Source organism: Cherax quadricarinatus, chromosome 1, assembly GCF_038502225.1.
Source record: "Cherax quadricarinatus isolate ZL_2023a chromosome 1, ASM3850222v1, whole genome shotgun sequence".
Lineage (NCBI taxonomy): Eukaryota > Metazoa > Arthropoda > Malacostraca > Decapoda > Parastacidae > Cherax > Cherax quadricarinatus.
Genome location: NC_091292.1, coordinates 147,064 through 173,905, shown reverse-complemented (window position 1 = coordinate 173,905; position 26,842 = coordinate 147,064). Strand labels below are relative to the sequence as shown.

General features: G+C 41.6%; 1 protein-coding gene across 1 annotated transcript; it reads left to right on the top strand.

The window, feature by feature from the left end:
* The first annotated feature begins 115 nt into the window (after nt 1-115).
* Nucleotides 116-25,108, top strand: LOC138852886 (zwei Ig domain protein zig-8-like). The gene is made up of 5 exons (XM_070086396.1): nt 116-181; nt 524-734; nt 9,926-10,053; nt 14,737-14,908; nt 23,441-25,108. The coding sequence occupies exons 1-5, from the start codon at nt 116-118 to the stop codon at nt 23,578-23,580; spliced, it is 717 nt and encodes a 238-aa protein (XP_069942497.1). The 3' UTR covers nt 23,581-25,108.
* The last annotated feature ends 1,734 nt before the right edge of the window (nt 25,109-26,842 follow it).

The following is a 26,842-nucleotide window of genomic DNA, read 5'->3' as shown; positions in this document are numbered from 1 at the left end:
GAGAGGAAGGATTTCCAAGAATGAGAATAATACCAGCAATGATAAATAGCAGTAACAGAAATAATAGCACCAGGAATAAATATCCAGGAGATCAAAAGACCAGAATATCTTCGAGATGGCTCCTTCCTTCCTTAATCATTCCTTGCTAATAAAAGCTGATGGAGTGGGTCTTCCTCTGGCAGTAAGTTGAGATTACAGCGGTGAATCTCCTCGCCCAAGCTCAGTGTGATCATAAATGCTGGAAATCTTACAGAGGAAAAGGTAAAGGGGGGAATGTTACTTCTCACTGGAATAATACTGGTGCTATATATCGTCGAGACGATTTTTATGAACTCTCTCTCTCTCTCTCTCTCTCTCTCTCTCTCTCTCTCTTTTACATAAGGGTTTTACAAGGTTAGGGTAAGGGTTCCTAACTTTATTTACAAGCTATGAGCTGTTACCTACATTTAAAATTTTTTTCACTCTCTCTCTCTTTGTTTTCTCTTTCTCATTCTCTCACTTATTCTCTCTCTCTCACTTACAGGTGTCGTGGATGCGGACTCGTGACCTCCATGTACTGACGGTGGGTTCCTTCACCTTCACCAACGACGAGCGCTTTTCTGCCCACCGCGATCCGACTTCGGGCGACTGGATCCTGGTACTTCGGCGGCCGCAGCCCTCGGACTCGGGCTTCTACGAGTGTTCCATCTCTACCAAACCCGTGACGGCCATAGCTGTCAAACTCAACGTTGTAGGTAATGTTTCAAGACCATGTATTTCGTAATTAATGGGAAATTTCAGAGAATATATCACAAGGTGAAGAAAAAAGTCACATCATTTCCAGACCAAACTTTTATTTGGATTAAAAAAAAGTCTCAAATGAAAGTTCCCCCCCCTCTCAATATGCGCCTTTTTCTTCGTTAATGTCAGCAGCAAGTCATTTAGATTCATGAGGGAAAAAAGTATTTTAGATGGAATAACTCTCAGACGTTTCATTACAGTTTTTGTTTCTGTTTTATATGGTTTTCAAATGGGTAATTTTAGGAGATTCGCTCCTTCTTCCGAGGATTGAATCCCCCGACCAGCCAGGGGAGAGTGTCGAGTGGGACCACCAGTAGCTTGTGAAAAGACTCGGAGAGCTTTGAGTGTGACCACCAGTAGCTTGTGAAAAGACTCAGAAAACTTCGAGTGTGACCACCAGTAGCTTGCACAAAGACTCTCGTTGGTGAATTGTGAGATATACTGGAAATCCACTTTACATTATGTATGAATAAAAATTACTCTCTAGCACCTCACCAGAGAGTGGCTATTGTACCCGTAGTGGAATCCGTAATGTCCCTCACCGCTCAACTGAAATCTCCGGCTCCAGCTGACGGATTTTAATCCCTGATGTGTGAAATTCATCCTTTGTGATGAAGAGCATCGCAGGGAAAACATAGCTAGCTCTTATTCCCACAATGTGGTAGTGGTGGTGTTATTAGTTTTCAACAAGTCGGCCGTCTCCCACCGAGGCAGGGTGACCCAAAAAGAAAGAAAATCCCCAAAAAGAAAATACTTTCATCATTATTCAACACTCACCTCTCTCACACATAATCACTGTTTTTGCAGAGGTGCTCAGAACACAACAGTTTAGAAGCATATACGTATAAAGATACACAACATATCCCTCCAAACTGCTAATATCCCAAACCCCTCCTTTAGAGTGCAGGCATTGTACTTCCCATTTCCAGGACTCAAGTCCGGTTATATAAAAATAGCCGGTTTCCCTGAATCCCTTCACTAAATATTACCCTGCTCACACTCCAACAGATCGTCAGGTCCCAAATACCATTCGTCTCCATTCACTCCTATCGAACACGCTCATGCACGCCTGCTGGAAGTCCAAGCCCCTCGCCCACAAAACCTCCCTTACCCCTTCCTTCCAACCTTTTCGAGAACGACCCCTACCCTGCCTTCCTTCTCCTTCAGATTTAAATGCTCTCCATGTCATTCTACTTTGATCCATTCTCTCTAAATGACCAAACCACCTCAACAACCCCTCTTCAGCCCTCTGACTAATACTTTTATTAACTCCACACTTTCTCCTAATTTCCACACTCCTAATTTTCTGCATAATATTTACACCACACATTGCCCTTAGACAGGACATCTCCACTTCCTTCAACCGCCTCCTCGCTGCTGCATTCACAACCCAAGCTTCACACCCATATAAGAGTGTTGGTACTACTATACTTTCATACATTCCCTTCTTTGCCTCCATAGATAACGTTTTTGACTACACATGTACCTCAACGCACCACTTCCCTTTTTTCCCTCATCAATTCTATGATTAACCTCATCCTTCACAAATCCATCCGCCGACACGTCAACTCCCAAGTATCTGAAAGCATTCACTTCTTCCATACTCCTCTTCCCCAATTTGATATCCAATTTTCCTTTATCTGAATCATTTGATACCCTCATGACCTTACTCTTTTCAATGTTCACTTTCAACTTTCTACCTTTACACACATTCTCAAACTCATCCACTAACCTTTGCAATTTTTCTTCTCCCATAAGCACAGTATCATTAGCAAAAAGTAACTGTCAATTCCCATTTTGAATTTGATTCCCCATAATTTAACCCCACCCCTCTCCCGAACACCCTAGCATTTACTTCTTTTACAACCCCATCTATAAATATATTAAACAACCATGGTGACATTACACATCCCTAAGACCTACTTTTACTGGGAAGTAGTCTCCCTCTCTTCTACAGACCCTAACCTGAGCCTCACTATCCTCATAAAAACTCTTTACAGCATTTAGTAACTTACCACCTATTCCATATACTTGCAACATTGCTCCCCTATCCACTCTATCATATGCCTTTTCTAAATCCATAAATGCAATAAAAACTTCCTTGTATGCTTAAATTACTAAATAAATAAATAAAATAAATAAATAAAAATAAATCTAAATACTGTTCACATATATGCTTCAATGTAAACACTTGATCTACACATCCCCTAACCACTCTAAAACCTCCTTGCTCATCCGCAATCCTACATTCTGTCTTACCTCTAATTCTTTCAATTATAACCCTACCGTACACTTTTACTGGTATACTCAGTAAACTTATTCCTCTATAATTTTTACAATCTCTTTTATCCCCCTTCCCTTTATATAAAGGGACTATACATGCTCTCCGCCAATCCCTAGGTACCTTCCCCTCTTTCATACATTTATTAAAGAAAAGTACCAACCATTCCAACACTGTATCCCCCCCTACTTTTAACATTTCTGTCATGATCCCATCAGTTCCAGCTGCATTACCCCCTTTCATTCTACGTAATGCCTCACGTACCTCAACCACACTTACATTCTGCTCTTCTTCACTCCTAAAAGATGGTATACCTCCCTGGCCAGTGCATGAAATTACCGCCTCCCTTTCTTCCTCAACATTAAAAATTCCTCAAAATATTCTCGCCATCTCCCCAAAACCTCCATCTCCCCATCTACTAACTCCCCTACTCTGTTTTTAACTGGCAAATCCATTCGTTCTCTAGACTTTCTTAACTTGGTTAACTTACTCCAAATTTTTTTCTTATTTTCATTAAAATTTCTTGACAGTGCCTCTCCCATTCTATCATCTGCTCTCCTTCTGCACTCTCTCACCACTCTCTTCACCTTTCTTTTAATCTCCATATACTCTGCTCTTCTTATAACACTTCTGCTTTGTAAACACCTCTTATAAGCTACCTTTTTCTCTTTTATCACACCCTTTACTTCATCATTCCACAAATCACTCCTCTTTCCTCCTGCATCCACCCTCCTATAGCCACAAACTTCTGCCCCACATTATAATACTGCATTTTTAAAACTCATCCAACCCTCTTCAACCCCCCCACTACTCATCTTTGCCCTAGCCCACCTTTCTGCCAATAGTCGCTTACATCTCACCCGAACTTCCTCCTCCCTTAGTTTATACACTTTCACTTCCCTCCTACTTGTTGTTGCCACCTTCCTCTTGTCCCATCTACCTCTTACTCTAACTGTAGCTACAACTAAATAATGATCCGATATATCAGTTTCCCCTCTTTAAACATTTACATCCTGTAGCCTACCCATCAACCTTTTATCCACCAATACATAATCTAACAAACTACTTTCATTATGTGCTACATCATACCTTGTATATTTATTTATCCTCTTTTTCATAAAATATGTATTACTTATTACCAAATCTCTTTCTACACATAGCTCAATTAAAGGCTCCCAATTTTTATTTACCCCTGGCACCCCAAATTTACCTACTACTCCCTCCACAACATTTTTACCCACTTTAGCACTGAAATCCCCAACCACAAGTACTCTCACACTTGGTTCAAAACTCCCCACGCATTCACTCAACATTTCCCAAAATCTCTCTCTCCTCTACACTTCTCTCTTCTCCAGGTGCATATACGCTTACTATAACACACTTTTCACATCCAACCTTTATTTTACTCCACATAATCCTTGAATTAATACATTTATAGTCCCTCTTTTCCTGCCATATCTTATCCTTCAACATTATTGCTACTCCTTCTTTAGCTCTAACTCTATTTGAAACCCCTGATCTAATCCGATTTATTCCTCTCCACTGAAACTCTCCCACCCCCTTCAGTTTTGTTTCACTTAAAGCCAGGACATCCAGTTTCTTCTCATTCATAACATCCACAATCATCTCTTTCTTATCATTTGCACAACATCCACGCACATTCAGACTTCCCACTTTGACAATTTTCTTCTTCTAATTCTTTTTAGTAATCTTTACAGGAAAAGGGGTTACTTGCCCATTGTTCCCGGCATTTTAATTGACTTTTACAACACGCATGGCTTACGGAGGAAAGATTCTTATTCCACTTCCCCATGGATATAAAAGGAAAAGTAATAAGACCAAGAACTATTAAGATAAAATCAAAGAAAACTCAGATGAGTGTGTATAAATAAACGTGTACATGTATGTGTAGTGTGACCTAAGTGTAAGCAGAAGTAGCAAGACGTACCTGTAATCTTGCATATTTATGAGACAGACAAAAGACACCAGCAGTCCTTCCATCATGTAAAACAATTACAGGCTTTCGTTTTACACTCACTTGGCAGGACGGTAGTACCTCCCTGGGTGGTTGCTGTCTACCAACCTACTACCTATATATATATATATATATATATATATATATATATATATATATATATATATATATATATATATATATATATATCTTCTTCTCTGGTGAAGCCACGCAAGCGTTAGATGTTCTTAGATGTCTTACGGAAGTTTCTTTGAGAACGAGTTTTTAGAACTTACAGAAGTGTCTGTGAAAATAATTTTGTAATTCTTACAGAAACATCTTCGTTGAAACATTCGTTGAGAGTCTCTTATGCAAAGCTGCGTTGCAAATGTCTCTCCACTAATTTGATGGTGATGCGAAAATCCTTTTAGTGTGGGGTGCACAAATTTTTTTTTCTTGAAGCAAGATGCTGGAACACCAGAGCTGAGATTACCATCACGAACCTCAAGCTACTCCACCACCACAGAGAGTCATAAGAATTCTTCAGCCTGGATACTGGAAAGTCTTGTGCTGGCCCAACGCATATTTGAGCAGCAAACTCTAGTAACAGCCGACTTGCAGAATTAGACACATGTGCAACATCTGGGTATCTTTATGTGTAGACGTTTGACCAGCCAGTGGTTTTATCAATACAATACTAGGACATAATGTGAAGAATTATATACAAAAGAACAGCTATTCACCAACTCAAAGGCTGAGGGACTGATCACCTCATCTTTAGTATATAATTCTTCACATTATGTCCTAGTATTGTATTGATAAAACCACTGGCTGGACCAAATTGTTTCATAAACAAATAAAGATTTACAGATTTTGTTGCACAAATATGTTGCACATGTGTCTAATTCTGCATCTTATCCGTATTGTCTACCATTAATGAACAATAGCCGACTTGTAGCTACAAAAACAAAACTTTGCTTGCCACTATTTTTCTTATATATTCCCAATAATTATAGTACTTCCACCTTCCCTTTTTAATTCGTCCCACTGATCTATCACTCGCATGGCAAAGAAAAGTTTTTTAGTCTACCTTCGCTTCACGTTTTCTAAATTTTTAACAGTGGTTCTTGTCATAACGGTTGAAGTTGCCAGGAAATCTTGACCTAGGCTGTCGTGTCCTTTTAAGAGCTAATATGCAGTTACCTTGTCTCCTTAAGAGACCAGCTGATAATCTTAGTTCAGGTTGCATCATCTTGCTACAAAAAATATTTTGTGCATGGGAATTTACCTCATATCTCACCTGGCATGACGTTTATCTCTTTTATAAACACAAAATGGCGAATATCAAATGGCCAGATAGACATTTTGAGCTTAGTTGTACGTAATAGACTTTGATTTTTTCTTTCTTCGTAGTCATTTCTGTAAGATTTTTTTTCAAAGTATTTACGCAGATACTTCTGTAAGACTTTTAAAACTTTCTCAGACTCGACTCTTGGTTATTTTTCTCAGTTTTTTTCATTCGTTAATTTCTGATTTTCAAGTACACACACACACACACACACACACACACACACACACACACACACACACACACACACACACACACACACACGCGCGCACGCACGCACACACACACACACACACACACACACACACACACGCACACACACACACACGACAGTAAAGAATTGGCCAATTAAAGTAGGCAAGTTATATATTATTTTGCCACGAAGGGCAAATGGAATGGGAAATTGCATGGAGGGACGCGTGCACATTACACTACACAGCCTCACGAGATGCGCACTGGAACACACACACCAGAATCTTCAAGTAATTTCAGAGATCATTTGTTCCCCCGATAAAAATATGACCTGTCAGGGGTTGTTTACCTTTAACACTGCAGAGTAACAAGGTCACTACATACACTCCCTGGCTGCTCCAACCCTGTGCGGTCCGGCTCCACCCTGTGCGGTCCGGCTCCACCCTGTGCGGTCCGGCTCCACCCTGTGCGGTCCGGTCTTGCCTTTCCGCAGGCAGGCAGGTCGTGGTGGTCAATGAAGGTCATCACTCAGGCAGACCAGCCAGCCACACAGGTTCCTGAAACGCTACTGTATTAACGTACACCAGTGTACACTTTACAGTAATGTATATTGCCATGCCAATGAACATTAATGTACATTTGCTATGAATATATATATATATATATATATATATATATATATATATATATATATATATATATATATATATATATATATATATATATATATATATATATATATATATATATATTAACTAGCTACAGGCAATCCAGTTATTAACATTTGAATCTCTATATTATATATTATATATATATTATATATTTTATAATATTTTCATACATTATATGATATCCAGTAATATAATATTATATTAAATATTATACGATAATAAGTTATATAATATTGCTATATTTAATATAATATTATTATGAATAATATTATATTAAATATCATCATATATAATAAGATTATATTACGCTATATTATATAGTATTAAATTATATCCCCGGAAAACAATAATAATGTGATGAAATATGTCAGTGTTTAGGTACATTGTTCATATTATATTCAAACATAAAAATTGTACCATGATCTGTAATCAATTACTGAACAAAAGTTCCCAGGCTGTTTATAAAAGCCACAATTCGGATTTTTGTGTTCAATAACAAATCAGCTGTTATTAACTCAAAGGTATAAATCGCTTAATGTGTTATACTTGTCATGTATACTGTGAGGTGTATGTGTCTCTCGGTATATATACACTGAAAGGTGTATGTGTGTCTTGGTGTGGAGTGAGTGGCGTTTGTCAGTGCATATACACTGAGAGCTGTATGTCTCTAGGTGAAGATATACACTGAGAGGTGTATATCTTTCACTGTATATACACGGAGACGAGAGGTATACGTCTTTCAGTGTATATACACTGACATTTTATTGTAGTCCTCTGTTTTAGCGTTCTTGACTGGTGGTGAACAGGTGACATACAGCCTTAATGACCCTCGTATAGCCGATAGGCTTTAAACCCCTTCAGTAACCAACCAGCCTGTAAAAAGTCAAATTCTCTTGAAGATCAAGAAAACTGACAGATGACTGACTAAACAAAGACTGAGACTGACTAGGACTGGAGGTCTCACATCTAAAGTCATAATATGACCCGCCACTGGAGTTTTTTAATACATAATCGAGGCCTTCTTTTGATTTACCAGTCTACCTGCTGATTTACCAGTCCACCTGCTGGTTTACCAGTCCACCTATTTAAAAACTAAAGATGTGGCTAAAAGAAAATTGTCCAGTTTATGGATGCCAGCTCTTAGGTTCAAAATATATCGCACGTCAGGGTTAGTAAGAATCGACAACGTCTTATTACAGTGAAAAACTGGAATTACAAGGAAGCAGTGAAGAATGCAAGTTGCTTTACCGCTGCTGGAGCATTTTACACACAACCCGTACTTAGGAGAGGAAGTTCACCACGGCTTTCCGATCTGTGCTGGACCATTGTCACGTCACAATTGAGCAAGAAAAAAAAAGAGAAGCTTGGAAAACACGTCAGGAGGAAGGAAATGACGGAAGGGAATGGAAAGAACATGGAAATAAGAACTCTGGAAGACAGAACACTAGAAGGATGAATACTCGAAGCTAGAAAACTGAAAAACAGAGAACACAGGAAGAGAGTTCACTCTTTATTTGAGAGAGTTTAGTTTTTAAGGGACTTCACTCTCTCTGTTTGAGAGTTCTTTCTCTCTATTTGAGAGCTCTCTCTCTCTCTGTTTGAGAGTTCACTATTTCTATTTGAAAGTTTGCTCTCTCTATTCGAGAATTCACTCTCTCTATTTGAGAGTTCTCTCTATTCCTTTCGAAACTTTATTTCCATTTTTTAAAAGCCAATTTCACGCTCAGAAGAGAAAGAGAGAGAGAGAGAGAGAGAGAGAGAGAGAGAGAGAGAGAGAGAGAGAGAGAGAGAGAGAGAGATAATAAAAATGCTTTCAAATGAGCTGATGTAGGTAACAGCTCTTAGCTTGCCAATAAAGTTAGGAATCCTTAACCTGTAAATAGCTTGTCAATAAAGCTAGGGATCCTTAACCTTGTCAAACCCTGTGTAAAACAGAGAGAAAAAGAGAGAGAGAGAGAGAGAGAGAGAGAGAAAGAGAGAGATTAATCTCTCCAGGTTATTCCTCCAGGGGCTTTAAGTTTACATTCTATTTCTGAGCTCAGTTCTACATCTTTTTTCACGTCAAGTTGTAAACCCGTGTGGGTCGTACTGTACCAGGAACAGAAAAGGCTCGATCCTCCGTCCGCTCATTGCGAGACACAAACAGTATCTTCCGTTGTCTTTAGACACGGCTAAGTCGTGTCTAACTCACAAGATGGAAGGGGAGGGGGGCTTGAGGTGACGTTTCGGTCAATGTTGTTACCATTATCAAGTCAACACTGAAACATTGTTTAATGTTTTATCTAAAATTCCGGGGTTGTGAATTGTTCCAGCCACAGTATTGTGTGTTATTTGAGAATTGTTTAAGCCACGGTATTGTGTGTTATTTGAGAATTGTTCCAGCCACGGTACTGTGTGTTATTTGAGAATTGTTCCAGCCACGGTATTGTGTGTTATTTGAGAATTGTTCCAGCCACGGTATTGTGTGTTAGATATAAATTGCTCCGGCCACTGTGTAGTATGTTAGTACAGAATTGTATCAGCCGCGATATTGTGTTGGATACAAATTGTTCCAGCCACGGTACTGTATTAGATATATATTGTTCCAGCCACGGTACTGTGTGTCAGTATGGAACTGTATTTGATATAAATTGTTCCAACCACGGTATCGTGTGTTTTTATTTCTGTGCGTGTGAGACTATGGTATGTGTGTACCGCAGTACCGTCTGTGGAGCTGGTGGGAGGAGGTGATGTGTACCTGGACCGTGGGAGCACCTTAAATCTCACCTGCATGGTACACTTTAGTCCCACGCCACCTGAGTTCATTCTGTGGTACCATCGAGACAAGGTGAGTGTGTTCCTGTGGCTGAACGCCTTCTGCTAGGTGAGTCTGTTAGGTGAGTCTGTGTGTTAGGTGAGTCTGTGTGTTAGGTGAGTTTGTGTGTTAGGTGAGCTTGTGTGTTAGGTGAGTCTGTGTTAAGTGAGTTTGTGTGTTAGGTGAGTTTGTGTCTTAGGTGAGTTTGTGTGTTAGGTGAGCTTGTGTGTTAGGTGAGCTTGTGTGTTAGGTGAGTCTGTGTTAGATGAGTTTGTGTGTTAGGTGAATTTGTGTCTTAGGTGAGTTTGTGTGTTAGGTGAGTCTGTGTATGTGTTAGGTGAGCTTGTGTGTTAGGTGAGTCTGTGTGTGTTAGGTGAGTTTGTGTGATAGGTGAGTCTGTGTGTTAGGTGAGTCTGTATTAGGTGAGTTTGTGTGTTAGGTGAGTGTGTGTGTGTTAGGTGAGCGTGTGTGTTAGGTGAGTATGTGTGTGTTAGGTGATTGTGTGTGTTAGGTGAGTCTGTGTGTTAGGTGAGTCTGTGTGTTACGTGAGTATGTGTGTTAGGTGAGTCTGTACGTTAGGTGAGTCTATGTGTTAGGTGAGTCTGTACGTTAGGTAAGTCTGTGTTTTAGGTGTGTCTATGTGTTACGTGAGTGTGTGTGTGTTAGGTGAGTCTGTACGTTAGGTGAGTCTGTGTGTTAGGTGAGTCTGTACATTAGGTGAATCTGTGTGTTAGGTGAGTCTGTGTGTTAGGTGAGTCTGTACATTAGGTGAATCTGTGTGTTAGGTGAGTCTGTACATTAGGTGAGTCTGTGTGTTAGGTGAGTCTGTGTGTCAGGTGAGTCTGTGTGTTAGGTGAGTCTGTACATTAGGTGAATCTGTGTGTTAGGTGAGTCTGTGTGTTAGGTGAGTCTGTACATTAGGTGAATCTGTGTGTTAGGTGAGTCTGTACATTAGGTGAGTCTGTGTGTTAGGTGAGTCTGTGTGTTAGGTGAGTCTGTGTGTTAGGTGAGTCTGTACATTAGGTGAGTCTGTGTGTTAGGTGAGTCTGTGTGTTAGGTGAGTCTGTGTGTTAGGTGAGTCTGTGTGTTAGGTGAGTCTGTACATTAGGTGAGTCTGTGTGTTAGGTGAGTCTGTACATTAGGTGAGTCTGTGTGTTAGGTGAGTCTGTGTGTCAGGTGAGTCTGTGTGTTAGGTGAGTCTGTGTGTTAGGTGAGTCTGTGTGTTAGGTGAGTCTGTGTGTTAGGTGAGTCTGTGTGTTAGGTGAGTCTGTACATTAGGTGAGTCTGTGTGTTAGGTGAGTCTGTGTGTCAGGTGAGTCTGTGTGTCAGGTGAGTCTGTGTGTTAGGTGAGTCTGTGTGTTAGGTGAGTCTGTGTGTTAGGTGAGTCTGTACATTAGGTGAGTCTGTGTGTTAGGTGAGTCTGTACATTAGGTGAGTCTGTGTGTTAGGTGAGTCTGTGTGTCATGTGAGTCTGTGTGTTAGGTGAGTCTGTGTGTTAGGTGAGTCTGTGTGTTAGGTGAGTCTGTGTGTTAGGTGAGTCTGTGTGTTAGGTGAGTCTGTGTGTCAGGTGAGTCTGTGTGTTAGGTGAGTCTGTGTGTCAGGTGAGTCTGTGTGTCAGGTGAGTCTGTGTGTCAGGTGAGTCTGTGTGTTAGGTGAGTCTGTGTGTTAGGTGAGTCTGTGTGTTAGGTGAGTCTGTACATTAGGTGAGTCTGTGTGTTAGGTGAGTCTGTACATTAGGTGAGTCTGTGTGTCAGGTGAGTGTGTAAATCATGTGAGTCTGTGTGTTAGGGTGAGTCTGTGTGTTAGGTGAGTCTGTGTGTTAGGTGAGTCTGTGTGTAGTGAGTCTGTGTGTTAGGTGAGTCTGTGTGTGCAGGTGAGTCTGTGTGTTAGGTGAGTCTGTGTGTGGTGAGTCTGTGTGTCAGGTGAGTCTGTGTGTCAGGTGAGTCTGTGTGTCAGGTGAGTCTGTGTCAGGTGAGTCTGTGTGTCAGGTGAGTCTGTGTTTAGGGTGAGTCTGTGTGTCAGGTGAGTCTGTGTGTCAGGTGAGTCTGTGTGTCAGGTGAGTCTGTGTGTCAGGTGAGTCTGTGTGTCAGGTGAGTCTGTGTGTCAGGTGAGTCTGTGTGTTAGGTGAGTCTGTGTGTCAGGTGAGTCTGTGTGTCAGGTGAGTCTGTGTGTCAGGTGAGTCTGTGTGTCAGGTGAGTCTGTGTGTCAGGTGAGTCTGTGTGTTAGGTGAGTCTGTGTGTCAGATGTGTGTGTCAGGTGGAGTCTGTGTGTCAGGTGAGTCTGTGCTGTGGTGAGTCTGTGTGTTAGGTGAGTCTGGGTGTGTCAGGTGCGTCTGTGTGTCAGGTGAGTCTGTGTGTCAGGTGGGTCTGTGTGTCAGGTGGGTCTGTGTGTCAGGTGTGTCTGTGTGTCAGGTGGGTCTGTGTGTCAGGTGGGTCTGTGTGTCAGGTGGGTCTGTGTGTCAGGTGGGTCTGTGTGTCAGGTGGGTCTGTGTGTCAGGTGGGTCTGTGTGTCAGGTGTGTCTGTGTGTCAGGTGGGTCTGTGTGTCAGGTGGGTCTGTGTGTCAGGTGAGTCTGTGTGTCAGGTGGGTCTGTGTGTGCAGGTGTGTCGGTGGTCTGTGTGTCAGGTGGGTCTGTGTGTCAGGTGGGTCTGTGTCAGGTGGGTCTGTGTGTCAGGTGGGTCTGTTGTCAGGTGGGTCTGTGTGTCAGGTGAGTCTGTGTGTCAGGTGGGTCTGTGTGTCAGGTGGGTCTGTGTGTCAGGTGGGTCTGTGTGTCAGGTGGGTCTGTGTGTCAGGTGGGTCTGTGTGTCAGGTGGGTCTGTGTGTCAGGTGGGTCTGTGTGTCAGGTGAGTCTGTGTGTCAGGTGGGTCTGTGTGTCAGGTGGGTCTGTGTGTCAGGTGGGTCTGTGTGTCAGGTGAGTCTGTGTGTCAGGTGGGTCTGTGTGTCAGGTGAGTCTGTGTGTCAGGTGGGTCTGTGTGTCAGGTGGGTCTGTGTGTCAGGTGGGTCTGTGTGTCAGGTGAGTCTGTGTGTCAGGTGGGTCTGTGTGTCAGGTGGGTCTGTGTGTCAGGTGGGTCTGTGTGTCAGGTGGGTCTGTGTGTCAGGTGAGTCTGTGTGTCAGGTGGGTCTGTGTGTCAGGTGGGTCTGTGTGTCAGGTGAGTCTGTGTGTCAGGTGGGTCTGTGTGTCAGGTGGGTCTGTGTGTCAGGTGGGTCTGTGTGTCAGGTGGGTCTGTGTGTCAGGTGGGTCTGTGTGTCAGGTGGGTCTGTGTGTCAGGTGGGTCTGTGTGTCAGGTGGGTCTGTGTGTCAGGTGGGTCTGTGTGTCAGGTGGGTCTGTGTGTCAGGTGAGTCTGTGTGTCAGGTGGGTCTGTGTGTCAGGTGGGTCTGTGTGTCAGGTGAGTCTGTGTGTCAGGTGGGTCTGTGTGTCAGGTGGGTCTGTGTGTCAGGTGGGTCTGTGTGTCAGGTGGGTCTGTGTGTCAGGTGGTCCTGTGTGTCAGGTGGGTTCTGGTGTGTCAGGTGGGTCTGTGTGTCAGGTGAGTCTGTGTGTCAGGTGGGTCTGGTGCTGTCAGGTGGAGTCTGTGTGTCAGGTGGGTCTGTGTGTCAGGTGGGTCTGTGTGTCAGGTGGGTCTGTGTGTCAGGTGGGTCTGTGTGTCAGGTGGGTCTGTTGTGTCAGGTGGGTCTGTGTGTCAGGTGGGTCTGTGTGTCAGGTGGGTCTGTTGTGTCAGGTGGAGTCTGTGTGTCAGGTGAGTCTGTGTGTCAGGTGGGTCTGTGTGTCAGGTGGGGTCTGTGTGTCAGGTGGGTCTGTGTGTCAGGTGGGTCTGTGTGTCAGGTGGGTCTGTGTGTCAGGTGGGTCTGTGTGTCAGGTGGGTCTGTGTGTCAGGTGGGTCTGTGTGTCAGGTGGGTCTGTGTGTTAGGTGAGTCTGTGTGTCAGGTGGGTCTGTGTGTCAGGTGGGTCTCTGAAGTGTTTACGACAGACAGTAAAGATGTGTTATCGTGTATTGAAAGCCTTTTATGCACCTTTTATCTCCTCAAATTCTTCTTTTTCTTCATCATCATCATCATCATCTTCTTCTTCTTCTTCTTCTTTTTCTTCTTCTTCTTCTTCTTTTTCTTCTTCTTCTTCTTCTTCATCTTCCTCTTCTTTTTCTTCTTCTTCTTCTTCATCTTCTTCTTCTTCTTCTTCTTCTTCTTCTTCTTCTTCTTCTTCTTCTTCTTCTTCTTCTTCTTCTTCTTCTTCTTCTTCTTCTTCTTCTTCTTCTTCTGCTACTTCTTCCTCCTGCTATTCCTCCTCCTCATCCACATACTTCTCGTCCCTCTCACCCCCATTCTCAGTCGACCTCCTAACACAGTCCCTTCCCAGTCGACCTTCTATCACAGCCCCCTGTCAGTCTACCTCCTAACACAGCCCCCTGTCTGTCGACCTCCTTATACAGCCCCCTGTCAGTCTACCTCCTAACACAGTCCCTTCCCAGTCGACCTCCTAACACAGCCCCCACCCAGTCGATCTCCTAACACAGCCCCCACCCAGTCGACCTCCTAACACAGCCCCCTCCCAGTCGACCCCCTAACACAGCTCTCTCCCAGTCTACCTCCTGACACCCTTCTTCCAGTTTACCACACTTCCCAGTTGACCTAACATTTCGTCTTATTTTACTTACCTCTTCTTCCAAGTATATCTACCTTCTCTCCCGGAATATCTAACCCAGGCTCTTTCTGTTGTATACAGCTGGTGAACTACGGGCAGCCAGGTCGAGCCATCACGGTGGAGACGGAGCATCGAGGCGACACAACCCGCTCCTCACTCCTTGTCCTCAATGCTTCAAGTTGGGACTCAGGACAGTACGCCTGCAAGCCCTCCAACGCTGAGAGAGTATCCATCAAGGTTCACGTGCTGAGGAGTAAGTGGAGGGATGGAGGGAGAGTAGGAGGGAGGGAGCGTGTGTATCAAAGTCCATGTGCCTAGGAATAAGTAAAGGGAGGGAGGGAGGGAGGCAAGGAGAAAGAGAGGGAGGGCTCCATAAAGGTCTGTGTGCTGAGAAGTAATGGAGAGAGGGAAGGAAGGGAGGAGAGAGAGAGAGAGAGAGAGAGAGAGAGAGAGAGGGAGGGAATGAGGTGAGAGGAAGGGAGGGAGGGAACGAGGAATGGATTGGTAAAGGAGACCATCGAGGTCCTCGTTCTTAACAGTAAGTAGATGGAGGGAGAGGGAGAGGGAAGGAAATAGAGAGGGAGGGAGAGAGAGTGAGGGAAAGAGAGAGAGGGAGAGAGAGAAAGAAGAGGAAGAGGGAGAGGGAGAGAGGGAATAAGGGTCTCCATCAAGTTTTATGCCCTCAATATAATGAGGGTAAAAAATATGAAGAAAATGACAGGGAGAAGGGATAGAAAGTTGAAGAAGGAAGAAACGATGACTAGAAGGATGGAGAGAAAAAGATGGGCAAAGGAAAGATGGAGAGACAGTCAGGAAAAAAAAGTGAAAAAAAGATAGTAATAGATGTGTGTGAGAGAGAGAGAGAGAGAGAGAGAGAGAGAGAGAGAGAGAGAGAGAAACCAGAGGAAGAAAAACAATTAAGAAGAGACTTTGGAGAGAGGATATATATAAAGGCTGAGATGAATGCAGAGGAGAGAGGGAAGTGGAAGAGGAAGGACGAAGGTGGAGGAGGAAGGAGGGAAGAGAAGGAGGAGGAGGAGGAGGAGGAGGAGGAGGAGGAGGAGGAGGAGGAGGAGGAGGAGGAGGTGGAGGAGGAGGAGGAGAAGGAGGAGGAGGAGGAGGAAGGAGGGAAGAGGAGAATGAGATATCGGAACAATTAAGTGTTGAGAGTGTTGTCATGAGGAGCAATGCTGAGTGACTGAGGAAGAGAGAGAGAGAGAGAGACAGTAGGGGTTGCAAGATCCTGTACGAGGCACAAGTACGCTCACACCTTGAGTATGCTCCACTTTCTTGGTTTGCCTGTCCCCCCTCTCATCTGCGACTGCTTGACAGAGTAGAGAACAGAGCAAGACGTCTCATCTCTCGCCTGGACCCATCCTGGATAGATCTGTCATTTCAGCAGAGCCTTCAACACAGGAGGGATGTGGCTGGCCTTACTGTTATGTACAAGGCCAATATTGTCAAAGTACCACACTTGGATCCACCTCGAGGACAGCGTGAAACAAGCTTTTATGCCACAAGACGGGCAGAAAGCAGCAACTTCACTCTGGCTGTACCCTTCTCCAGAACATCACTCCATCTGAGATCATACATACCCAGGATGACTCGAGTATGAAACACATTCGTACAGCATAATGATGTCAACGAGATAAAGTCAGATGATCAAATGAAAATGCTGGCCCACAGATGGCTCCAACTTCATTCTGTTCCCTACTTGTATGTCTCATAACAATAAAAATGCTTTCAAATGAGCTGATGTAGATAACAGCTCTTAGCTTGCCAATAAAGTTAGGAATTTTTAACCTGTAAATAGCTTGTCAATAAAGCTAGGGATCCTTAACCTTGTCAAACCCTGTGTAAAAAGAGAGAGAGAGAGAGAGAGAGAGAGAGAGAGAGAGAGAGAGAGAGAGAGAGAGAGAGGAGAGAGTGGAAGAGAACGATGAATTAGTCATAGAAGAGAAGGAAGAAGTAGAAAAAGAAGTAAGAGAGAAAGAAGGAAGGAGAGAAGAAAGAAGGAGAGAAGAAGGAAGAAGATGATGGCATGGTTGTGTTCTATCTTCACCTCAAAAAAAAAATGAGAGCAAACACACAGTCAGTAAACATGACTGTGGATATCCCAGTGACATAATGATCAGCAGTTCACTGAACGGGACTCGAACCCGCGGCAGTCCAGTGCTGAGACTAAGAAGTGGATGTGGCATGTTGGATATAAACATGCCTGAAAATGACTAAAGATCTTAGAAACATCATTACATTCATTACAACAGTGTAACATTCAGCTCAACAGTGTTTACGTTCAGCACAACAGTGTTTACGTTCAGCACAACAGTGTTTACATTCAGCAAAACAGTGTTTACATTCAGCACAACAGTGTTTACGTTCAGCACAACAGTGTTTACGTTCAGCACAACAGTGTTTACATTCAGCACAACAGTGTTTACGTTCAGCACAACAGTGTTTACATTCAGCACAACAGTGTTTACGTTCAGCACAACAGTGTTTACGTTCAGCACAACAGTGTTTACGTTCAGCACAACAGTGTTTACGTTCAGCACAACAGTGTTTACATTCAGCACAACAGTGTTTACGTTCAGCACAACAGTGTTTACGTTCAGCACAACAGTGTTTACGTTCAGCACAACAGTGTTTACGTTCAGCACAACAGTGTTTACGTTCAGCACAACAGTGTTTACGTTCAGCACAACAGTGTTTACGTTCAGCACAACAGTGTTTACGTTCAGTACAACAGTGTTTACGTTCAGCACAACAGTGTTTACGTTCAGCACAACAGTGTTTACGTTCAGTACAACAGTGTTTACGTTCAGTACAACAGTGTTTACGTTCAGTACGTGTGTGTTTACATTCAATACCTCGAAACAAAAACTCGAGAGGGTGAAGCAACTCTGGTTGAAGACCAGAGTTGCTCAGGAGACATGAGGCTCTCACATATCGTATAGAAATAATTAAGTGACATGATACACGTATCGAACAGGAATAATTAGGTGACGTGATACACGTATCGAACAGGAATAATTAGGTGACATGATACACGTATCGAACAGGAATAATTAGGTGACATGATACACGTATCGAACAGGAATAATTAGGTGACATGATACACGTATCGAACAGGAATAATTAGGTGACATGATACACGTATCGAACAGGAATAATTAGGTGACATGATACACGTATCGAACAGGAATAATTAGGTGACATGATACACGTATCGAGCAGGAACAATTAGGTGAAATGATACACGTATCGAACAGGAATAATTAGGAGACATAATACACATACGTATCGAACAGGAATGATCAGGAAGTATGATACATGTATCGAACAGGAATGACGAGAAGACATGATACTCACAAGTTATAACATATAAATACTATACGAAAAGACAGTGAATGAATATTTTGTTACCATCACTGTGGACAAGTTGATCTGATTGTGTATGTAGGGGAAAAGAGAGGTAATACTGTATTTCCGGCATATAAGGCGCACGAGTGTCGGCTGCGTGCTGGTACGATGTTTCCAAGCAGTTGTGACGTAACGTTAGTAAACAACTGGCTAAAGTGTAACCCAAAGCCTACCCATGACTCTGACCTTGAGCATATAAGGCGCAGGCTGATTTTTTCAAGACTCTTTGTGTGGAAGAAAGGCGCGCCTTATATGCCGGAAAATACGGTAAATGATGGTAGGTTACTGGAATGGTATCCAGGAAGAGGCAGTGTGTGTGTGTGTGGGTATGTGTGTGTGTGCAACTAACGAAGAGGCAGGGCCAGGAACTGTGACTCGACCCCTGCAACCACATATAGGTGAGCAAATAGGTGAGTACACACACACACACACACACACACACACACACTCACTGGAAACAGCAGCAGAGAGAGAGCAAGAATGAGCAAAGCGAAACTAATGATTCTAATGGACTCTACCAACAGAGAAATTAACTGGGTGAACTGGGACCTCCCTACGGGGGAACTAGACTCGTAGAGAACGAGAGAAATAAGGAGCAGAGGCAAGCTGATAAAAATGCAGAGGAAAATAAAGCAACTAATAAACATTCAATATAAATGGTTCAGATAACTTACTTCAGGCTGAGGGACTGATTTCCTCAACCTCCTTCTCTTTTACCATTCATCTCTGTACATGACTGAGAAAGCCACTTGTTGGCGGAACGTTTCCACAATAAAGATACTCTAGTGCTGTATTCAGTGTCTCAGGGAATGATTACCTCATCTTCTGTATACTGTCCTACTGTCTTCACATTATGTCCTTGAATTTGTGTTGCTAAAGCCACTGGATGGCGAAACGTCTACAATAAAGATACCCAGATGTTGCAGATGTGTCTAATTCTTCATCTTGTCGGTATTGTCTACCATTCATTTACAACAACAATGAGCCTCTTCGACACCACAACAGAAAGCAAACAGGACAAAGGCGTAGTACTGGTTAGAGGTGATTTCTAAAACAGAAATTGCCTGGAAAATTGCGACCTACATAGGAGAGAACCAGGAGAGTGAAGTTAGCTCAGGGAGTAGTGCCAAACTTTCTGAACCAACACGGGGAAATGATGACACTGACAGCAGAAAGTCAGTTTAGTGCGGTGTTTCGCCCAAGACTGAGCTTTATCGCGAGTGAATGTGAGTGGTGAACAATATCGAAAAGTTGAAAAGTAGGACACATGTGCAGCAGGTAGGTGTCTTTATTTCGAAACGTTTCGCCTATATAGTAGGGTTCTTCAGTCGAGTACAGGGGGGTAAAAATCTTGTTCAGGCTGAGGGACTGACCACCTCAATACTACGTCTTCCAAAGTGATGGACTGATTGTCTTTACATCTCTACTGCTTATGCTGCCTCCTCTGTACTCGACTGAAGAAAACTTCTGTGCAGGCGAAATGTTGTATTAAAAAACAACGAATCTCTGCTACTACCAGTGTCTTCGTTTTCACTTGTCGGCTGTTGCCATTATCAACCCGAGACAACACGTAAAGGAGACAGCAGGAATGAGAGTCGGAGACGTGTCGGCAGAGTCAGGCATGACGTTCACTCCAAACAAATTAAAAGCTGATGAAATTTGCTGTGAAATGCCACTGAGTGTAAGCGATAATATCGTACTGTGTTTTGATTACTAGGTAGAAGTGGTAAAGGAGAGACAAATGTAAGGAGAGGCATTAGCGAAACATATCGGTAGAGGAAAGAGGTTGCTTGTGTAATTTTGCTTAAAGCATATCGACTAAACGAAGGTCATTAAGGCTGAAGTGTCACCTGTTTACTTCCAGCCGAAGATACTGTAGTCTCTAAAATGGAGGTTAAAGTAGTAGTAGCCGCTGAGTGAATATACAGATAGATAAACAACACGTATTGTATATAACCTCAAGGGAAACAGGGGCGACCCATTTAATATATAGACACCACAAGACACTTAAAGTTAGACTGGTCAGAGCAGTTGATCAGTGGTACACTTACATCAGATAATATCACGACACATGAAAAACAGTAAATAATACGAGTATTTGGCCGTAAATAGCTGAAGTTTATGTGCTTAAGAGAAACACTACATGGTAATCCATCAGGAGTCTAGAGTGAACATTGGTATTCATATTTTAAAAGCAATAATGTTTTGTAAATGTTCTGATGAGAGTACCTCTCCTGGTGTATATATATATGTATATATATATATATATATATATATATATATATATATATATATATATATATATATATATATATATATATACTATTTTCTATCCACGTCCTCTCCTTTCTCCATCGTCTCCGCCCTCATTTAAACTTCGTATCGCCTTTCTCCCCTCTCCCCTTCTCCCCTCTCTCCTCCCTCACCTCTCCTTTCTTTCCTCTCCCCCATGGCCATTACCGCTCCTGACAGACCTTCCACACTCCTTTGGCATCGCCTGAGTGTTGTTGCTTCTCTCTCTCTCTCTGTCTCTCTTTTACTCTTTCTTTTACTCTCTCTCTCTCTCTCTCTCTCTCTCTCTTTCACTCTCTCGTCTCCTTCCTCTGCGTGTAGCCCCACCGACACCAAATTATATCTGGCATTTGGGTAAACGTTGCCGGTGCGGGGAGAGGCTGGCACATGGGTGAGATCAAAGCCAGACTCGTGAATATTGCTCACTGGGGGTTAATCTGCCTCTCTCCGCCTTGTTGCTTACGACACCTCTATTTCCAAACCCACCTGCCTTTATTAATTAATAAGCCAAGCCATTACATTTCTACGGGATGTCTGGTGGAGGTCCTAACCGGGCTTACAGCTCCACCTACCTCGGTAGTGCAGGATCACTTTTTATGGAAGAGGTAAATCCGGGGTTACGTATATCCTGATCCATCCGGGGATACGTGGCAAGGACTGGGTGGTAGGACGCACCTCCTTTATCGTGAACCCCCGGGGGATATACCGAGCAAATAAATGAGACGCCAACTCTCACTTAACCTCTCACTGGCCAAATTTAGACTTGCAACGTTAAAAGTTAGTTCACTTACTACGTGTTGAGCTGCGAGAGTTTGTGCGCTCACCGCCACAAAATGAAATGGTCGAATGAATGGTTTCTGGAATTTAAGCCCAGGAAGCTTAGGAAGAGAAAAGTTATGAAACTAGGATATTAGGAAAACAAGTAAGTAAAAGCAATAAACAAAAGGATTTCGAAGAAGGTAAAGATGTCTTTGCACCGTGACAGGGAGAGTAGTAGACTGCAGTTTTAAAGCGAGAAAATGGTGAAGTTATTTTATTTATTTTTAGAATGAAAACTGGGAGGGACTGATCCCAAAACCTACACACACTATTCACTCCATGTGAAAGTAAGAGACTTGGCAGACGGTGCAAAGTACCTTCACTAAAAAGCACGGGCGCGACGAGTACGATAAGGAAGAACTCAATGAGTGTCAGAGGTCCCTGGCTCTTCAACGCCCTCCCTCCGTGCATAAAGGGGATTACCAACACACCTCTGGTTGTCTTCATGAGTCAGCTGCACAAGTTCCTCAGATCAGTTCCTGACCAACTAGACAGTGGTTCATACGCTGCACTGTGTGTAGCCTGGTTGATCAGGTCTTGATCCACGGGATTTCCTGGTCTGGGACAGAGCCGTGGGGGGCACTGACCCCCGGATACATCCTTCAGGTAGCGATGGGTAAATGAGGCAGTAAGTACTACAACCACGGGGAGGGGGAATTATATTTGATGAATTAAACATTAATCACTATATACCACTATATAATCACTATATAATCTTCCCCTGTGTTAACACAAGTTAACACAAACGATGTTAACATAAACACGTTCAAGATTATTCAGGAAGAATTTAACATACTATAGCATTTTTAATTTCAAAAATTTCACTTCAACATAGAATTTAAAAAAAAGTAATTTAAAGTATGAAAAACCTAGTGTTATAGATTGAGCTAGATTTTAAGTTTGAAGAAAGTCCCTTAACAGAAGAAACTTCCTTGAGAAGGTATATAGTTTCTTCCACCAAACTTTATGTAAAAATTGCCTTAAGATTAAAAAATTGCCAAAAATTACCCATTTTCCAAGTTCAGGCAATTGAGCTGTTCTACAAAGTTCGAATCCCAAGGCCAGGTCACACTTAATAGTCAGGTCACCTAGAGTTCAGAGGTCAGGCAACGCTGTATCTCTATCGTCTTCTCTCATCTCAACTGAAGTAGCTAATATATATATATATATATATATATATATATATATATATATATATATATATATATATATATATATATATATATATATATATATATATATATATATATATATATATATATATATATATATGTCGTGCCGAATAGGCAGAATTTGCGATCTTGGCTTAAATAGCAACGTTCATCTTGCCATATAAGACAAGTGAAAATTTGTGTATGCAATAATTTCGCCAAAATCATTCTGAACCTAACGAAAAAAAATATATTTCACTGTGTTTGTTTAGTATTAAATTACTGTAAACAAATCTAAAATATATTTAGTTGGGTTAGGCTAAAATAAATTGCGCTTGTTATAATAAGGTTAGGAAAGTTTTGTAAGATTCTTTTGGTGCAAAATTAAAAATTTTTACATTAACATTAATGAAAAAAATATATCATTAAACGTATAAGAGAAAATTTTAGAAAGGACTTAATTTTAAATGAGTTCTTGCTAATTGACCAGTTTTACATATTCGGCACGACATATATATATATATATATATATATATATATATATATATATATATATATATATATATATATATATATATATATATATATATATATATATATATATATATATATATATATATATATATATAATTAAAGTCATTTTACTCTGGTTGCTTCACCGGGTTTTCTTGGACTCGTGTGTTCACGTTGTGAAGGTCGTCGTCAGAACTGGTCTGAGCTTCAACTTTTACGTCTTATATTTAATAGCAGCTGTCTTGAGCAGCGGGTGGCAATTATCTTCGTTGATAAAATATAGAGTGGTCGTGCTGAGGGGCAGATATATCCCTGGAGAAACTCTGAGTGGCGTGTGGTTGGTCTCTCGTTGACCTCCTCGTGATCCACAACACTGCGGACAGCTATTAATCTGAGGTCTTCATTGCGAAGGGATGTGATTTGAAATATTTTTTTTTTATTATTTGGCGATTCTGATGTCCGCGGTGTAATTGTCAGCAAATATTGATACCAGTGTGTGTGTTTGTTGTTTTTGTTGTTGAATGTGTTCGTATGTGTGAGCGTGTGATATATGCACAGTAGTAATAATTGCCTGTGTTCTTCCTCAGGTGAGACTCCGGCAGCCATGCAAACAACAACGAGCGCTTCGCCCAGACTCTGTACAACTTATCTCTTAATATTTTGCTTACTTCTTTCCCTCCTTACCCCCGTCTCCTCGTCCTCCTCCTGTCGGCGCTCTCAGAGATAAGGCCGTAAGACCTGTGTCTAGGAAGAGGGAAGAAGAAAAAGAAGAGAGGAAGACATCACCGCGGGAGATAGAGTGCTCGCTTTCATCACATTCCTGGAAACATTTAAAATAAAACAACAGGATTTATTCCTGTTGTTTTTGTAGACATGTGATGCGCCCTTCCTCCAGTCGAGCTGTTAGCAATATCGTGGTTAAGCTGTACATTGTTGGGCCGTTTGACTCATAGCCTTTTTAGGGCAGAGTTGTCCAGTGTGGTTAAAATGCGCTTGTGCAATGTAGTCTTGAAGCAAGAGACTCCTGGCAATACTTGGCTATGTTTTTGCAGTACTTTAGTCTGGGTGAACATCGTGGGTAAGTCAGGCTACAGTTTTGCCGTGTTCCTGCCAAGATGTGACCAGAAATGTCTAGTAAAACAGAAGTATTAAGTGCTGCGTAGATAAATGAAAGTAAGAGATAAGTGAAGGCACCACTTATTAGTGTTGACTGCAGTGAAAAATGCTTTCATGCTACTTTTGAAGGAAGAGACATATGACTGTGAAATAAAACCTGGTTTAAAGTGTAAGTTTTGTACAGGTTCTGGCCATTTTATGGTGCATATGGTTATATTCTCAATGTGTTGTTGTTGGGAGTTATGTACGTAGAGTAGGTAAGGTTATTTTTGCTTAACAAGCGTCTGGAAGGAGGACTGTGTTCTAAACGTATTATATCCGCATGACACCGCTAAACCCGCATGAGACCTGTAGACAACTAACAGGCAGCGAGGAGGAGTTGGGGTCTTCAGCCCAAGAAAATATATAACAGTCATATAGCCCAAATAAATTAAGAAGCTATATTATACGATATATCCAAGGAATATTTAGTGTGTCTTAATTTTAATATGTATATATATAAATCCTAGATTGTTTTGATGGGTGGGAATGATTTAGAAAGAAGGTGATTGTACTGTCTCCTATTTTATTTTGTGAGGTTTAAATTGTGTTCAAATATGGCATAGGTTTTATGTCTCTCAGACATAACTGTGATATTTTATTTCCCCCCTCTCCCTCCGCCCCTTCCCCCTCCGCCCCTTCCCCCTCCGCCCCTCCCCACTCCGCCCCTCCCCCATCACCAGTGGAATAAAGTCAGTAAAGCAATGTAAGTGAGATCAAATGCGTGTTAATTGTTAATAAAGATGGGAAAGAGGTCACAGAAGAGGGGAATCATTGAGAACAAAACGTGGAACAAAAAATGGTGTCAGAATGTTTAATGGTGACGTCACGGTGTTCAAAGATGATGTCTCACAGTGTTCAATGATGACGTCTCACTGACCACAGATGACGCTACCAATAAAATATAAATAAAAGACGTCAAGTCACAAAATATAAATGACCCCCCAAAAAATGCAAGAACGGTTCAGTTAACCAGAGAACTGAGAACACAGCCTCTGAACAAAATGAACAGGCAACAGAACGCCAGAAAAAATCCGTATGTGTTTCAAGAAATTATTTATTTTGGAAAATACTCTGAGATGTTTCCTAATGTCTTCCGATACGGGGCATAGATGCCTGTACTATTATATATATATATATATATATATATATATATATATATATATATATATATATATATATATATATATATATATATATATATATATATATATATATATATATATATATATATATATATATATATATATATATATATATATATGTATTATAAATAAATATTGAAGCATCTTTCAAGGGTGATTTTTTTTATTACCTTAAAATGATATATTTGTAAACACTGATATTAATAAGGTTCGTTCTTACTTTTAGTAATATATATATATATATATATATATATATATATATATATATATATATATATATATATATATATATATATATATATATATATATATATATATATATATATATATACACCCCAACACCTGCCTTACACACCTGTAATGGAGATTTTCGTAAGATATAGGTTTAAAGGGAATATTTGGCTTTGTATGTTTGCATTGAGACAAGCGAGTGAACAGATTCTAGATCATTCAACACACCTGAACGTTTGAATGTTGCATGTGTGAATTTGGAAAAGGCATGTGACAGCGGGGGCAGGGAGCGGTAAACTCTTAAGAGTTTGTAAGGAAGCGCTTGGAAAAATATACATGCTTCAATATTAAGACTCGCTTAAATTTTACACATTCACGCAGTACACATTCACGCAGTACACATTCACGCAGTACACATTCACACAGTACACATTCACGCAGTACACATTCACGCAGTACGCATTCACGCAGTACACATTCACGCAGTACACATTCACGCAGTACACATTCACGCAGTACACATTCACGCAGTACACATTCACGCAGTACACATTCACGCAGTACACATTCACGCAGTACACATTCAAGAAGTTTTTACAACACAGGTAAGTAAAAAGCACCAAGGAATGCGTCTGTAGTAAATATATCTCTGGTAGAGTCGTGTTTTACTCTGGTACAGCTAATTTTAACCAATTTAAGCGAAGGTTTTCTCCAGTATTCATGTTTAACTTTAGTGTTATTGGAGGGAGGTAACTGTGCTTTAGGAGAATAGAGAAAAAGAGAGAGAGGGGGAAGTAGGGAAAGAAAAGTGTTATTAGCACTACAAAAAAAGGTGAAGGCAGGAGGGACTTCTGAATTACTGTTACTGGTTTCAGTAGAGTCAAGACCAGTGGCTTTTATGGGATTTGAAATCGTCAAGCAAAACGATATCTGGTGACGGGTTTGAGTGGTTTTCAGTTGAGGACTAAGTTTTCTTTAATGGTTGGTGGTCATTGCACCGCTGGGAAAACTTTGAAATTACATGTACTGTACTTGCTAATTCCAAAACTCAAGCCCAGTTGACTGTGTCAGTCAGGAGAAATAGGTTAGATGCACTCGAGTTTTGCAAGTTGCAAATATAGTACGTGTAATTTCAAACTTCTCCAGCGGTTTAATGACCACCAGCTATTAAAAAAAAAATCGAGTCCTGAAATGAAAATCTCTCAAACCCGTCCCCAGATATTCTGTTGCTTGGCGATATTAACGTCATCTGGAATCATAGCATCAATGTTTGCTACTCGCTAGGTCAACACTGCCTCAGGATGTCTGTAAAGTGTCTGAAAGGCAGCCACGGCGCGAGTTATGATTACTGTGCCTTTTTTCGTCGCGTCACTTTTCTGTTTGGTGTACGAATCAATAACAATTAACTGGTGACTATAAAAAGTTATTAATCTTTGAGGCAGACATGGAACTCTCTGT

Excerpts from the sequence above, each read along its gene's own strand:
- LOC138852886 (XM_070086396.1), top strand. The coding sequence starts at position 116 with ATGGCTCCTTCCTTCCTTAATCATTCCTTGCTAATAAAAGCTGATGGA. Across the intron at positions 735-9,925 it reads TGTCAAACTCAACGTTGTAG|TACCGTCTGTGGAGCTGGTG; the intron begins GTAATGTTTCAA and ends TGTGTACCGCAG. Across the intron at positions 10,054-14,736 it reads TGTGGTACCATCGAGACAAG|CTGGTGAACTACGGGCAGCC; the intron begins GTGAGTGTGTTC and ends TGTTGTATACAG.